Genomic DNA, 16,889 nt, shown 5'->3' with positions numbered 1-16,889 from the left:
TTCACAGTGATAATATGATGATATGATTATGGGATAATTCTGATGTATTTTATGCAAGATAGGTCATGTGAGATATCATTGGAAGGGTTATGATTTACTGAATATGATTATCCTTTTTGTATGCATGTATAATTTTTGTATCTGAAGTTAGGAATATTGACAATGTATCTGTATTACAAATGTATTTACACCTGGGGAACGCCCACTAGCAAAAGACTGTCAGTCTAGATGGCTGGCTGGGAAGGGCCCATTCCAGTTAATGAATCATTAGGGAGAACAACAGACCTTAGAAGGATCTTATCTCCCACCTGGGGGGGGGGTCTTCCTGAGGACACAGTAAACAGCCTCTGACTCAGCGCTGCTATGACACTATGGGGTCAGGTGACCCAAGTCACCTGTTACTGGACTCCATCTTGGAAAACCAATGTTTTCCACTGACTGGCATGGGAACGAAACTTGGAGACAACGGGCTGCCACCATATGCAAAAGCTATTTAAGGCAGGAGAGCGACATCACTGTGGTTCTTCACTAACTCCCCACCCAGAGAGACTCTGGGAAACATCTGAGGAACAAAGACTGAACTGGGTGTGGAAGTGCTGGACCCAGGTTAAAGGAGTTTTTTAATCTGTGAAAAGAACACCTGGGGTTTTTAAGCTGTTAGCAAGCGCAGCTGGCCACTTAAGAATCTCTGAGGCCTTCTTGAATCATCATTTAGGGTGAGAATCTGATACTCATATCCAATCTCTTTAGTATATTAAGCTTAGATTGGGTTTTTGTTAATTTGCTAGGTAATCTGATTTGATCTGTTTGTATCCCTTATAATCACTTAATCTTTTGTAGTTAATATATTTGTTTTTGTTTTATCAGAAACCAGTGTGTGGGAGTCATACGTTGGGAAAAAAAGCTGTTGTATATTTCCTCTTCACATTGAGGGAGGGGGCAAATGTCATGAGCTTACACTGCATAGATCTCTTTGCAGCATAATTTTGGGTTTACACTCCAGATGGGGGGTGTGCACTTGAGCAGCTGGGCAGTTCCTTAGCTGTAACCGCCTCGTGCAGAGCTGATCACAGCAGTTTGTATGTACTGCAGCTGGGTGTGTCCCTACCTGTATGTGTGCTGGAGCCTGGGAGAAGGCTTGGCAGGCTGGTCACAGCAGTACAGTGTAAAGGGAGACCAGTCTGGTGGGTCAAGGGGGGCTCAGTGGTACCCCATTTCCAGGTGGCACCCCAGGGGGAACCCATCACAGTGAATGTGGGCATCATACTGCGGGTGAGAAGAGCACCGGGAGACTGCGTCCTCTTGCTCACTTTCTGAATCTGAGGATGAAAAGGGTGGTGCATGACAACAGGTTGTCGGAGAGTCAAAAGTTCCGAGTGAACTTGGTACCAGGTCCCAAGTACTGAGCAGAGGCAAATATGATGTGTCAGACATTGAAAGTTCTGTCGTGTACTGGAAGGTGTCAATACCAGTGGTGGAGGTCGGTGCTGAGGTGCCTGTTCTGAAGGAGTCGGTGATGTGGACCTGATAGTATGCAGATTGTTGGTGCCTGGTGTGCCACAAGCGATACCAATGTCAATGTCTGTGCCGCAGGAGCCTTCCCCTGAGAGTTCCTTTCTGTTCCCATTGGTTCCTTAAGCAACCCAGCATGCTCTATTGGGACAGTAATGCGAGAGCCTTGGGTTCTGGATTTAGATGGCTTTGGTGCCATCTGTACTGATGATACTGATTGAGCTGGAGATCATTTTCAGCTTGATCAGGGCTCACTGTAGGGACTCATGGCCCTTTTCTTAGAGGCCTTACGTGAGTGGCTCATGGACATCTACTTGGGCTCACCTCCCTTTGAAGTAGAAGGCTGTGGTAAGGTTTCTCACTCTCCAGGGAACCGCTGAAGGGCTGCCTCCAAGAGTAGGACTTTGAACCTCAGTTCTCTGTCTTTTCTGGATCTGGGCTTCAGTTGCTGGACCAAACCACACTTCTGTTGGATGTGTTTCTCTCCCAGCCAGCGGTAACACTGAGTGTCCATCAGTCACTGGGATAGATTCTTTGCAACTGAAACACTTCTCGAAGCCCAGAGAGCCGGGGCCTGTCCGGGGGAGGAGGGGTCTCCTGACGGGGGTTGAAGAAAGAACCAAGTCCTTTTCTCCTTTCCTCCCCCCCTCTTTTTTTTTTTTGTTAAAAAAGGCAATAGCCAAATAAAAGATAAACGAAGAAGAAAAGAAAAAAGAAGCTTCAAACGTAGCTAACGGGTAACAATTCTAAAGAGGTTAACAATCTGCTAACGAATTTAACTTAAAATAATTTAAAGATATAGGGAAAGATATATTTATTTTAAGTATGAAGAAAAAGAAGTGGCCTAAGAGTGGGATAAAGGCACAGGTGTTCAAGACAGTCTTATTAACCTTCCAGACCCAAACATTAAGTTCCACAGCCTTGAGATTCAAGAAAGTTGACAACTAGCCACAGATATACCACTATCAACCAGAAGGCAAATTACATATGTGGATCACAGTTTTCATTGGAGAAAACCAGATGTTTTTGATCCTGTAATAGAGTGGGGTCAAATCAATTGTGCCTGTTTGTTCCTTGACATATGGTGTTACAGATTTTCCCAGAGTCTTAAAAGATAGGTACAGTAATTATTCTGTACATAATGTTACCTGACTTTTGTGCTGGATTATATACCAAGATTTGATATGCAAATATAGCCTAGACAATTATCACCTAATTCCCTCATCGAATAATAATTTTACTGTGTCCAAGGCATTCATGAATGAAAAGCACTAAACAAATCAGACATAAAAGGTGAAATTTAATTTTTTTATTAAAAACAATATATATTGAATCACTTAGGACAGTTTAAATTGACTAAATTTAATTGAATGAAATATTTTGACAATGCTTTTAGAAATTTTCTACTAAGGATGTATCTATTAGACTATTAACTCACACATACTTAGGTTTTTCTTCTGGAAATGACCTTTCAGTTGTAAAATATTAAATAAAACACAATGTTAAGTGTCTCGACAAATGCAATGACAACTCTGGTATCTGTTCTTGAAATAAAAAACAAAACACCAGTGCGGTCAGCTGGAGACTATGAAAACAGATTGTTTTGTTTAGATACCACAAATAACTACACTGTAATAACCCAAGGACTCAACATCATGAAAAAGGCAAATTAATACTGGTGCTATTTTCATTAGTAGAATATAAGAAATTACATTTTGCATCAGCAGTTAGCAGATTTCCATGATAGCCTCTAAATCTCGTAGGAGTCCTCATGATTTGTATAATTATGACCCCTTTTAAACATAGTTGAAATGATATATATTTAGTGGAACTGGACTTTCATGGATCTAGTTTTTGAATCAGAGCCCAATTCCTGAACATGACACTCCTGAATGAAATGCGTGGTATTTATGTTGTATATCTACTATTTAACTAGAATTACCTTAGCAGCAGCTGCCAAAGCTTCTTGACTTCTATTCTCTTGTTCCTCCAAACATTTTTCCAGGGCTTCCTGCAAATAATATGTAAAATAAAGTTATAACACAGCATATGAGGAGTGGATAGAATTTGGTTCAAACACTCAAAATATTTAGAACCTGACCCCACTCCCATTAAAGTAAATGACAAAGCTCCTATTGACTTCAGTAGTATAGGATCAAGCACTTGATGTACTCAATGCATTACCTTATGTTTTTGTGATTGTTGCATCAAGGCTGCTTCTACTTTTTGCACTAACACTTCTTTCTCTGTATCCAGCATTTCAAGAAGTCTCTGATGCTATAAGAGAAAATAATCATATTATTGCAACTATAGCCTCGTAGTACCACAAGGAAAAGAAGTTGGTGAAACACTGTTAACTAGACATGAATTTTGCTTAGATGACCAATGGAAAAACTAGAATTGGTTAAACTACATACAGATTAGTTCCTTAATACCAGCAGCAATGAAGGGCACTGCAAGTAACATGAGATATATCTGATAAATTAATAATTTTCTATTATTTTTCCTCAATCTTATGTACACAAAATGAAATAAAAAAAATATATTAATAAGTTGGGTTATGCCACCCAGATAATTATTCTTACAAAACCTATGAACATAGCCATGGCAAAATTACTTGAGTATTCATTTAAATACATATGTGGAATTTAACAAAGTGTACTAACTTTAATTTGAATATAAATCTATGTGAAAGAGAGTAAATATAAATACTCATATCTATACAACCAATTTAGACACCATACAGTTTTAAGGTCAGAAGATGAGAGCAAAAATTGCTGCTTTATTCCAATTTTCTTGTAATTTAAAACATTTTTCAAGGAGACAGTGAATGCTGACAATAAGTGACCAAGTAGTTTATGTCTGCTTATATAATCTGTCATCACTGTTTCTAATTATAATCCTTTCATCTGTTTTTTTTCAAGAAACCAAGTAAAGCATGCACAAGATGCGGTTTGCCTTTTAAAAAGTCTGAGCTGTTATGGGAATCTAAAAGTTATTAATGGAAAGTATTGATGCCATGTGTATTTGTCAAGACAACTGGCTAGCAAATCAGTAAACCTTAGCACATGCTGTTTAAGTGATGATTATAGTAACTTGAAATCACATGTACAGTATCAGTAAAAAATAACATTTCATAAGATCAAAAACAAATACATGAAATAAATTTATAACACTATACTAGTTAAAATATATAGATTATAAAGCCCTCACCTTGCAAATACATAAACACATGCTTACCTTTAAGCATGAATAGTCTTTTTGACTACATATACTAAAATGTATTATTCTACAGCATGAAATCTACTATCCTTTATTTATGAATTTCTCTAATATCAGCGTGAAATCTATTTTCAAACTGCAATGGTATTATAAGACATTTTTATATCTGGAGAAGAGAATACAAAAATGTTGACTGCTTTATAAAACAAAATAAAATGCAATTTCTGCAGCACAAACATTCAAGAAGGCATTTCTTTGTCAACTTATTTAAAACAGTTCTGAGTGAAGCAGACATATCTAAATGGGAAACACCTGTCCCAGCAGTGAAATTCACAAAGATTATATTTAATTTATAGCATCATAAAAATGTAGGACCAGAAGGGACTCAAATGGTCATCTAGTCCAGTCATCTGCACAGAGACAGGATTACATACTATCTGGAAAAACAACAAGGAGTCTGGTGGCACCTTAAAGATTTATTTGGGCACAAGCTTTCGTGAGTAAAAACCTCACTTCTTCGGATGCATAGAGTGAAAGCTACAGATGCAGGCATTATATACTGACACATGGAGAGCAGGGAGTTACTTCACAAGTGGAGAACCAGTGTTGACAGGGCCAATTCAATCAGGGTGGATGTAGTCCACTCCCAATAATAGATGAGGAGGTGTCAATTCCAGGAGAGGAAAAGCTGCTTCTGTAGTGAGCCAGCCACTCCCAATCCCTATTCAAGCCCAGATTAATGGTGTTGAATTTGCAAATGAATTTTAGTTCTGCTGTTTCTCTTTGAAGCCTGTTTCTGAAGTTTTTTTGTTCAATGACAGTGACTTTTAAATCTGTAATAGAATGACCAGGGAGATTGAAGTGTTCACTTACTGGCTTGTGTATGTTACCGAAGAAGTGAGGTTTTTACTCACGAAAGCTTATGCCCAAATAAATCTGTTAGTCTTTAAGGTGCCACCAGACTCCTTGTTGTTTTTGTAGATACAGACTAACACGGCTACCCCCTGATACTTGATACTATCTGGACCATCCCTGAGAGGTATTTTTCTAACCTGTTCTTTAAAACCTCCAATGACAGAGATTCCACAACCTCCCTATGTAATTTATAGATTTATGATATGTATTCTAACTTTCACTGCAGGGTCATATTTTCAGATATTATCGCCAGGCTATCTTAAAATATTACTTTTTATTTTTTCCAATAACAAATGCTCAGTATTCAAAATGAAACAATAAGTAGATTTTATTAGTGTGATGGTGTATACAAACTCCAGCCTGGGTGACAAGGGGTTAAGGAGCTGCTCTGGGCTCAGCCAGCACTGCCCTGCCACACCTACAAGAGACATACAGATGATAGGAGGAGTAAAAGAGAGTACAACAGCTCACTTGTGGGAAGGCCAGGGAAAAGATAGAACCTTTACCTTGCAGCTGCTGAGGAAAGGCCTGAGGGAGAGCAAGATCTTCCCCATCAGCAACTATCTGAAGGTCTCTCTCTGAGGGAAAGTAGGACCTGCTTCTGATAGACCCAAAGAGGAAGGCATTTTCCCTTTACACCCAGTTTATTTGTGTTGATTCACCAAATGTGATTTTTTTTGTTTGTTTGTTTTTTTTAAGAACTGGAAGGGACCTTAAAAGGTCATCGAGTCCAGCCCCCTGCCTTCACTAGCAGGACCAAGTACTGATTTTGCCCCAGATCCCTAAGTGCCTCCCTCAAGGACTGAACTCACAACTCTGGGTTTAGCAGGCCAATGCACTGAGCTATCCCTCCCACTCCAGGGGTATAGATTACAGCTGAAGGGGACAGAGATGGAACTGACCTAGCTGGAAGGCCCAGGCCTGAGAGAATGCAGCCACCACCCCTACGTGGAGAGAGCACACCATGCCCAGCCACAAAGAAAGGCCAAGTGGTGAGCTGATCCCCTCCACGCTTTTCTGGTATAGACTGTGAGATCTGAACTATGGCAGGGTGGTGGGCGTGCCCAGGGAAGGCAGCCTTAAGGCACTCCTGGGTGTCAGACCCTTTTGTCACTCTAACAGGGCCCTGGGATGGAGCCCGGTGTAGTGGGAGGGCCTGTGCTCCTCTACCAAAAGCCCCCTTCTGCAAGTCCAAGTGCCTATGCCCCCGGATACACTGCCCCACAAGCGAAGACCATTTGACAATCTGCTTTATGCTTTCTTAATTGACTACAGTGGGGCTGAAAATAAGTCTTTTTTATGCCCCCCGCCCAAGATGAACTTCTGTTAGTCTGAGTGCATTTAAAAGAACATCTGACTCAAATATAGGGCATGAATCAAAGCCCACTGAAGTCAATGGAAAGACCCTCATTGACTTCAGTGAGCTTCTGATCAGATCCATATAGAAGATTTTCTTGGATACAATAGTCAACTGAGGAAACAACCTCTGATTCATATAATATCTACTGTATATAGAATGGCAAAATTCATTCTTCTAGATGATAATCTCTAGGACAGCATTAAAATCTAAGGCAGTTAATTACTGTTTGGCACCAACTGTCATGTTTCAAATACAGAAATACCACAGGTTTTTCTAACAGCATCAGACTGGACCCAAATACATAGAATATTAAAAAAAAATAAAAATAAAAATCATTCCTTTGAAATGATACTGAAGTATGCATTGATTCAATTCACTGCATGAGAATTGGAATTTATTGTTCAGAAAACAGTTCCAAGATTACAATCATGCAAGATACCAAGAAAGAAAATAAGAATAGATCTCTATCATAAGAGCAATTTGCAAGATACTGATCCTTGAGATGATCTCTGAAAACTAACAACTTTTCCCCCCACAAAAGACAGTGCAAAATTAATCTTTAGAGTGTCCAGTTTGTTACTACCCTGAATTGCTAGTGATTGGCTACTACAGTGACAGGTGGTTTAAAAATACCCACACACATTTACCAAATTCCACCAATTCTATTCAGATGTAGCAAAACAAAGAAAGAAAATATTAGCAGCCAGTCTAAACAAAGCCTTGTAAATAAAGAATATCAATCTACCTAATAAGTAAGAGAGATTAAACCATGTATGTAAAAAGCTATTGCTCACATGACTTACAATCTTTGATTACAGTAACTGTCTGCCAGTAGCTGGGACTGGACAACACGGTTGGATCATTCTATATTTGTCCTATTCTGTTCATTCCCTCTGAAGCATCTGGCACTGGCCACTGTTGGAAGACAGCATATTGGGCTAGATGGACCACTGGTCTGACCCAGTATGGCCATTCTTATATTCGTATAATTCTATAGAATTCCTGTAAAGTTGGTAAGCTTTGGGGGCTTTTTATGTTGAACATTATTTTTCTCTCCATGTATAAAACACTTAAAAAAAATCATTATCAATCTTTTGTGAATAGAACACTGTGGGGATCATTTTGTACATTAAAATGTGTATATATATTGGAAAACACATTACTTTTCTGTATGTACTTGGCGTTCATTCAAAATGCAGATTAATGACAGACAGATTTCATTCAGACTTTATACATTATATATAGAATATTTTTTAAAAATCCCAAAATATTTACATGAGAAATATATCATAACTTCGCCAAAGCCAGAAGCTTCTTGTGAATAACTTAGCACATCCTTCCCTATTATAATGTAAATGTTTATTCATGTGGAATAATCCTTCCATTAAATGTTACCTTCATATCTGAACTTCCAGAAATTCATAGATCATCACAAATGTTGCAACAGCTGTCCATACAACCCAGGAAAGCACATTCTCTTGTATTAGAGCTAGAGAAATACCTTACAGAACTGTTTATTTGGCTTCAATGTTTACACTCAGCCAACTAGTTTTCTTTTTCAGGGTAGAAAGAATTTTCAGCTATTAAATTACATAAATTATTTGAAGAGAAATAAGTAATTGGGAAAGGGTTTGCAGAATAAAATACAGCATAGTCTCTTTCTCTGAAGTAGGTCTTGAGGCCACAGAGCTTATATTTCATAATGAGGCTGAATATAATAAAGAGGATGAATATAACCGATTTAATGGAATTAAGGAGAGAGATTACTAACAATAACTATTCTTCTTTGAGAGTCACCTTCATGTCTTCACTTTAGGGGAATATGTCACCACAGGTGTCAAACTGTGGAACTGCCTTGAAAGCTGTGTCTGCTGGGAGGTACACAAAAGCTGTCATGCAAGGGTGATGTTGTTACCCTACTCCAGGGGCGGCCAATATGAGCCTGAGAAGGAGCCAGAATTCACCAATGTACATTGACAAAGAGCCACACTAATATGTTAACAGCCCCCCATTAGCTCCACTCACTCAAACCTGCAGCGCCTCCTGCCCACTGGCAGCCCCACCAATCAGTGCCTCCCGCTCCCTCCCCATGCCTTCCGCCCGTTGAAATCAGCTGTTATGCGGTGCGCAGGAGGCTCTGGTGGGGTGGGGGGAAGAGCGAGGGCATGGCAGGCTCAGGTGAAGGGGTGGAGTGGGCGCAGGGCCTGGGACAGAGCAGGGGGTTGAGTACTGAGCACTCCCTGGCACATTGGAAAGTTAGCATCTATAGCTCCAGCCCCAGAGTCAGTGCCTATGCAAGGAGCTGCATATTAACCTACGAAGAGCCGCATGTGGCTCCGGAGCCACAGGTTGGCCACCCCTGCTCTACTCTATAAAAAGGAGTGTATCTCCCAACCACCTCGCTTTTTTTCCCCCCCAAAGCACAACATCCTGATACTATATAGAACTCAAAGATCTAGGGAATGGTGGGTGGGTGGTGTGAATACATAGAAGTGATGCTCAAACTTCAGTTCCTGGTAAGTAACCTCTCTTTCTTCTTTGCATTTCCATCCTTAGAAGATTAGTAAGCAGAGCTCTACCAGAAGGACAGTGAGCAAGGAGTTCTTAGCTAAATATAGAGCGTAGCACGACTGTCCAAAACTGGCCATCAAAATGCAATGCTAAATACAAGTACAGTAACTCCTCACTTAAAGTTGTTCTGGTTAACGTTGTTTCGTTGCTGATCAATTAGAGAACATGCACGTTTAAAGTTGTGCAATGCTCCCTTATAACGTCATTTGGCAGCCGCCTGCTTTGTCCACTGCTTGCAGGAAGAGCAGCCCGTTGGAGCTAGCTGGTGGTGGCTTGGAACCAGGGTGGACTGACAGCCCCCCATCAGCTTCCCGTTCCCCTAAGTTCCCTGTGCGGCAGCTGCCCAGCAGGCTATTAATTGCTGGCAGTTCGGCTGATCTTCTCCCCACTGCCATGTGCTGCCCTAATGTCAGGGAATCCCCTCCCCCCTGCTCCTGCACCCCGCTTACCCCATTTCCATAGAGCCGGGGGGCGGAGACGGACATGACAGGGCTCAAGACGGAGGGTGCTTGCTGGCAGGAGCTGCTGTCTCAACTTGATGATCTACTTAAAAAGGCAATGTATTTAGAGTGGGGTCAGCGTACTTAAAGGGGCGATGCACATTTCTCTCTCTCTCTCACACACACAGGGTGTGTGTCTCTGTCTGCCATGCTCTCTCCCCTCCCTCCATTCCTGCTGCCTTGTAGAGTGTGAGGCTACATTAACAACATGTTAACCCTTGAGGGCTCAGCCGATTGCTTATTCATCATTTAGCAGTAAGGAACCTAACCCCCCCATTTACATTAATTCTTATGGGGACATTGGATTTGCATAACATCATTTCGCTTAAAGTCGCATTTTTCAGGAACATAACTAAATGTTAAGTGAGGAGTTACTGTAGTAGTGATTATTGAAAGGGTGCACCTAAATCCAAGTTACTGCTTTGCAAGTCTCCACCAGGGCCTTGAGCATGTCACTGATGCTGCGGTGGCACTTGAGGGATGAATTTTTAAACCAGGGGATACTGCTTTCCTAGCTAATATGCAACAGTGTTTCAAACATTTACTAATTCAGGGTGAAATTCTCTGTTTAATGAGCTTTCCCTGGCATTTATTACCATATGCTACAAATAACCTATTTGATCATCTACAAAGGGCTTGATCTTTTTGAGATAAAAGCAGGATGGGTACCCTCTTTACCTCGAGGCTATAGAGGCATGCTTCCCCTGAGTGGGGATGGTGCCTGGGGAATAACATACGGGGAGGGAAATAAACTGGGATAGGTGGAAATCTCAAACCACCTTATGTATCAAGTTGGGATTGGGCCCATGGTGACTTTGACCTTAGGGACTACAGTTTAAAAGGTGGAGGGGCCAGCAAAGTATTAAGCAGATGTAATTGGTATGGCAAAAGCCTTTATAATTGATAAATGTTTTGGAAAGGCCTGTGCAAGATCCACATAAAAAGGGCTCATCAGGTTTGTTAAGACAAGACTTAGGTTCCATCACGTCAGCAGCTTCCTAATGGATGGAATGCAATTGCCAGTCCCTCCAGGAACCTGAAGACTGTACGGTGAAAGAAGATTAGTTTGCCCTTAATGTAATTATGATAAGTAAATATTGTTTTCATATGAATCTTTAGCCAGGCTAAGATTAAGCCCTGTGTCTTAAAATGTAGAAGGTACTTTAGGACTCCAAGTCGAGATGGAGTGAGTCCTTTACCAGTGGTCCAGATAGTACACTTTTCCATTTTTTGTTCAGCATGGAGCTCCTACTGGTTTGGAGGAAGATGGACTGAACACTCAGAGCAGAAATGGTCCACATTAGTTAGCAGGTTATCCTCCTCCATGCTGCAAGGTGGAGTGCCTCTAGGTTGGAATGCAGAACTGTCCCTACCTGTTGACGCAGGAGGTTTGGAGAAACAACATACTTGCTGCATCTTTTTGGTCAGTTGCAAAAGATCTGGATACCAGCGCTGACTGGTAAGCAGCTTAGCAAGTATACAACAGTTTGTGAACAAGGTCAGGATTGTCTCCTCCTGTTTCTCAATCAAGGATTCTGGATTGGGCCTCAGAGCATTCCATAGGGCATAACTGTAATGAGACATAAATAGCTCGACTTTTGCTCACTTAAAAGGCCGGACAAGTAGTAGTAGAAATGTTTTGCACAATAGCTCCTGAAACTGTCTAGGTTCCTCAGGAGGTGAAACAGGTGAAGCATCAATATGATATTCTGGTGAGATGCCATTCATATGTTTCTCCCAAGAGGACTCAAATACTTCCTCTGAAAGTTTCATATCATTCCTCAGATACAGGCAGATCCTCCTGTAAATCTGAGGGATCTGGTCAGTATTGGTGCAGTCAAAGAAGAGTACATGTGTGCCATGTGAGAAATGGGCATCCGTGAGTGCATAAGTCCTGAGGCTGGTGCTTGTGTCTCAGCCTACAGCAGGACTTTCAAGGAGTCCTGTATATAGGGGTATATGAGGAGCTGGGGTGGGCCCTGCATTAGATGGCAAGGGGTTTGAGGACAAGTTGGAGGACTCTCTAGATTTCTCTCTGAAGGGGTCGAAGATATGCTGGCGGCAATCCTGGATTGAAACCAGAGAAGTTGATACAGGCACAGAGTGGAGCTGTGGAAAAAAATGTAGTTGGGTGGATAGCTGCTTCAATGGTGGACACCCATTCCAGCAGAAGGATTGAAGGTATTACCAGGATCTGAAATGGAGAAAAGTCCAAGTTAGTAAATGCTGAAATGTCTGGTTACAGAGAAGCATGGAGAAGAGGTGACAGTGGTGCTGTTTGAGAGTCTGCAGGGCCCCCATGGGCTGAAAAATATAAAGGAGGAAGGGGATGGTGCGGCCTTCTTTTTCTTTTGGTTATGTTCCTTTTGTGGGGAATTGTGCTTCCTCTTCTCCTTCCTTTTACTCTGATGGGCATCTGCATAGACTTGGTTTACTGAGATAGAGGCATCTGGCCTGGGGATAGGTCCAGAGACAATGTCAAGGCTATTGGTACCAAATGAGTAGATGCTGAGGTGGGCAACTACTGAGTCAGTCCCAAGGTCATCAAGACTTTAGTATATATAGTGTCAGTTTGGTGTTTGGTGCTGCTTTTTATTAGGCCAGTGTTGGTGGTGTCAGGTAAGGTATTCACTCCCAGTTTCCAGTCTTGGGCTCATGACAGATGGGGGTGCTGAAGCCAAAGTGGCAAGATGGCTCTTGGGTCCTGTGTCAGAGAACATCAGCATTGAAGCTGGTCTTGGTACCTTTGATGGGCTCACTGGTGTACCAAGCTGCAAACAACAAGACACTAGATGAGCATGGAGGCTCAAGTATCTCTTCCTTTTAGTGCAGTGAGAGAAGGCATGGTGAATCACACATTTAGGCCTTGTCTACAATACTGCGGTAAGGTGACCTAAGTGACGTTACTCCAGTTATATGAGTCAACATAGCTTAGGTCGATTTACTGCAGTGTCGACACCATGCTGCGTCAACGGGAGATGCTCTCCCGTCGACTTACCTTACTTTTCCCGTTCTAGTGGAGTATCAGAATTGACCGGAGGGCACTTTGCCATCTATTTGGCGGGTCTTCACTAGACCCGCTAAATCGACACCCGCTGCATCGATTGCAGCAGCGCTGATCTACCAGTAAATGTAGACATGGCCTTAGTGACAGAGTTGGTCTCCCATAGACAAAGAAGGCACAAGATATGGGCATCAGTCTCCAGTACAAGATTGGCAGGCAGTACACCTCTTGAAGCCCTTATGGGGGACTTGCAATGGGAATTAGGTGTCTAACTGCCATTTTTGCCTTTGAAAATCTCCCATCAAGTACTTAAATACGACTTCAGGAACCTAACTTCAGGCACTCATTTTTAAAAATCATGGCCTACATCTACATTGTCTGTCACACTGCTACCAAGCACTTTTGTCTTACCAATTATGGAATTTCAATTTAGAGTTTTTGAGTTCTGTCAATGAGATGCAACCTAGCTTGGGGTGAAACTACACAACCTATAATTAAAGAATTAAAAAAAAAAAAAAAAGTTAATTATTACTCTACAAGAAGAGAGTGCAGTCTAGCTCCTGAAGACAGCGATCATGACTTCCAGTCTCTATTCCTGGCTTTGAAACAGCCACTGTATGAATTTTGCAAATAATTTTTTATTCCAGTTTTTCTATCTTTAAAATAACATATACTAATATTTACCTACTCTAAAGTGGTGTTAGGAGGTTTCTTTAAAGAGACATTTTCAGAACTGTGTACACAAATGGGTGCACATTATGTTCATGGGCAAAAACCATAATTTTATTTTTTTCCCCGCTAACATGTGTGAAACTTTAGGTCTGAATATTTGTAAAGTGCTTAGGGATAGTCTGAATGACAGGCAAAAACAGTATTACAATCTTCTATTACATTTTGAAGCTGACATTTGTAACTATGTTTTTAAAGGTAATAGAATATAATTATAATATCCTATGAAATATTTGCCTTGTATGCACTTGTAAATTCAGACAAACATTTAATTTCTTGGCTACAAGGGAGAAGAGGCTCAGAACTTGTGATCTTAGCATTCTTGCTTTTTAGTTAGTTGCATTTTATTTAGCAAAGCCACTCTATTTTGTCTTTCCAGTAAAATATTACACTACTAAAAAGAAGAAGATAATGTTTTTGCAAAGTAACTTTTTCAAATGGGAAAAACTAATAATATATGGGAGGAAACCCTTTTTAATGAGTGGAATTTTTTTTTTTTTAAAAGAGGGTCAAGGAGAATCTTTTGAAATTTAACCTAAAACAAAAGACATTCAGAAATAAGTTACAATGACTTTTCCCTTTGCAACAATTTCTTCATGCAACAGTTCCAAATGGAGAATGTTTGATGCAGATTCAAATATAAATACAGAGGTCCTGTGGTTTTTCTTGATTCCTGTAAAAAAAGGAATTAAAAAAAAAATCTTTTTTCCTGGAATTAGTCTCACAGGAGATATTGTAAACAGATTTAATCACAATCATGATTAGTTAGATTTTTTTAGATTAAATGTATCTAAAGAATGGTGACAGTTTATTCTCAGGTATGCAAATATATAACCATAGGTTTGCAAAAGTATATGGTATAAATAATTTACAAGATGAGTGAAGTAATTCAGATATTTCCTTTCAGTTATTGTATAGCTCAAACACTATATATAAAGTACCAATAACCAGTTCAAATCTGTACAGTTATGTTCCAAACAAGTACTTTAAACATATTTCTATTAATCCTAAAATGCAAGTTATAAATCAGAAATTGAATAAATTATCCAAGGTTAACTGAAATGCTTTGTAAATATGGACAACTTGTACCTCACCTCAGTGCAGACTTATTGTAAGGGGGAGGGGCAAAAAGCTCCTTTTTCCTCTTCCTTCAACATATACATGAATGAATCTGCCATACTTTGGCTACATGTGCTGGTGTGTGCAGTTGATGTTTGGGGACACTACACCTCTACCCCAATATAACGCGACCCGATCTAACACGAATTCGGATATAACACGGTAAAGCAGCGCTCCGGGGGGGGCGGGGCGCTCCAGTGGATCAAAGCAAGTTCAATATAACGCAGTTTCACCTATAACACGGTAAGTTTTTTTTGGCTCCAGGGGACAGCGTTATATCGGGGTATAGGTGTATTTGTCTAAGTACAGTTAACCTTCACATTATCAGTGAATAGCAGCTATTAAAATCAATGCATCCATGTTGGACTATGTGAGGGGTGTATAAATAGTAAACTGTGGGAGAACCCATTCAAGAACAAAATTGCAATGAAAATTGCAACATTCACTAAAGTTAATACACATGCTATCCAACTCAACAGAACAAAGTATTAAATTATTTATAGATTCATTGTAACTAATAGAGGACTACTTTTCAATTCCATCTGAGGAAGCATTTTACAAACACTCGTGAATTAAGCCTCAATATCTCCATGAATAGTACAGATGTAGTAAAAGCCTCATTTTGAAGAGGTGGGTGAACACTTTTCACAAAGCAATGACTCTATACCTCAAAGGAAATCTACACAGCCCTTTCAAAAGATGAGTCTGAGAGCTTAAATTCATAACTATGCTAGACACAAAAAATCATGGTCTTAATGAAGACACTGGATTTATGGTTTATGACAACCTATAATCCACTAACCCCCCTTTTCATCCTATGATTACAGGTGTGTTAAACAGGCCACTTCACCTTGAATAGTCCTTGGAATGTGCGCTAATTACTTATGCTAAATCATCTGTTCAATCTTGTATTTAGTTGTGACATTCCTAGTACCTTTCCCAGACCTGAAAAGGAGAGTGTGTAGCTTGAAAGCTTGTTTCTCCCCCCAACAGAAGTTGGTCCAATGAAAGATATTACCTAATCCACCTTCTCTCTCTAATATTCTGGGACCAACACAGCCACAACAACACTGCAATCGAAGATATTTAAATACTAGGCATTTCAGTAGGGAATCACCAAACCTTCCCTGTAACACTGCTCTACAGCCAAAATGCTTCTGAAATAAATGCAGTCAAACTTTACTAATTCTGGGTCACTGAGAACAAAAATGATGCTTAAAATTGTTGATTGGCTCTAGTTTTCAAGATTTGCTACTGGGTCAGTATATATGACCCTTGACTTGGGAATGGCGGAGGATAAGTGAGTTATAAAGGGAAGGGATCTCAATTTAAACCAGAAATGACTAAAATACATCTTTGATTGGATCTATGAATAAATCTATGACTGGGTTTGGACAGTACTTGCTTTTTAGGCAAAACAATGAATAATGCAATCTGAAGCTGGTATTGCATCATACATGATATGAATTCCATCATGTTATTCCTAGAAGTCATGCATGATGCAATCATAACGGAGCTTACATCACTCTGCTGAACAAATTGCCCTATATCATACAGTGTCGTGCTCTCTTATTTGTCAGTGTTTGATTTTGCAAAGGGACACATTTCTGTTTAGCCAAAGTGAGCAGAGATGCCTCGTACTTGTGTGAACAGTGCAGATAACTTCTGCTATGTTTGTGGTGAACTGACTTTTGCATCACAAAAGTGCAGTATAACCACTATGGTTAAGAAAGCCTATCACCTTTATTTTGGCTGCAAAATTGGAGATCAGGACAAGAGGTGGGCCCCACACATATGCTGCAACACTTGTGCAACAAATCTTCGCCAGTGGTTGAACAGGAAAAGGAAATCTATGCCTTTTGCAGTGCCAATGATTTGGAGAGAGCCAACAGATCATACCAGCAATTGTTACTTCTGCGTGGTGCCTCCAGTTGGAAAAGGTGTGTCAAAGAAGAAA

The 16,889-nt window shown here is 40.4% G+C and overlaps 1 protein-coding gene across 7 annotated transcripts in view; it reads right to left on the bottom strand.

The window, feature by feature from the left end:
* Window positions 1–16,889, bottom strand: part of CCDC91 (coiled-coil domain containing 91) — a 350,759-nt gene that overhangs the window by 121,116 nt on the left and 212,754 nt on the right. For all 7 annotated transcript variants that reach the window (XM_034784606.1, XM_034784585.1, XM_034784596.1 and 4 more), the window contains 2 exons: window positions 3,697–3,789; window positions 3,455–3,523 (listed from right to left, as the gene is read on the bottom strand). In XM_034784606.1, the coding sequence (XP_034640497.1) occupies window positions 3,455–3,523; window positions 3,697–3,789 (162 nt within the window). The remainder of the gene's footprint in view (window positions 1–3,454; window positions 3,524–3,696; window positions 3,790–16,889) is intronic.

This window comes from Trachemys scripta, chromosome 1 (genome assembly GCF_013100865.1).
Source record: "Trachemys scripta elegans isolate TJP31775 chromosome 1, CAS_Tse_1.0, whole genome shotgun sequence".
Taxonomy (NCBI): Eukaryota; Metazoa; Chordata; order Testudines; family Emydidae; genus Trachemys; species Trachemys scripta.
This window is presented reverse-complemented; position numbering and strand designations above follow the sequence as displayed.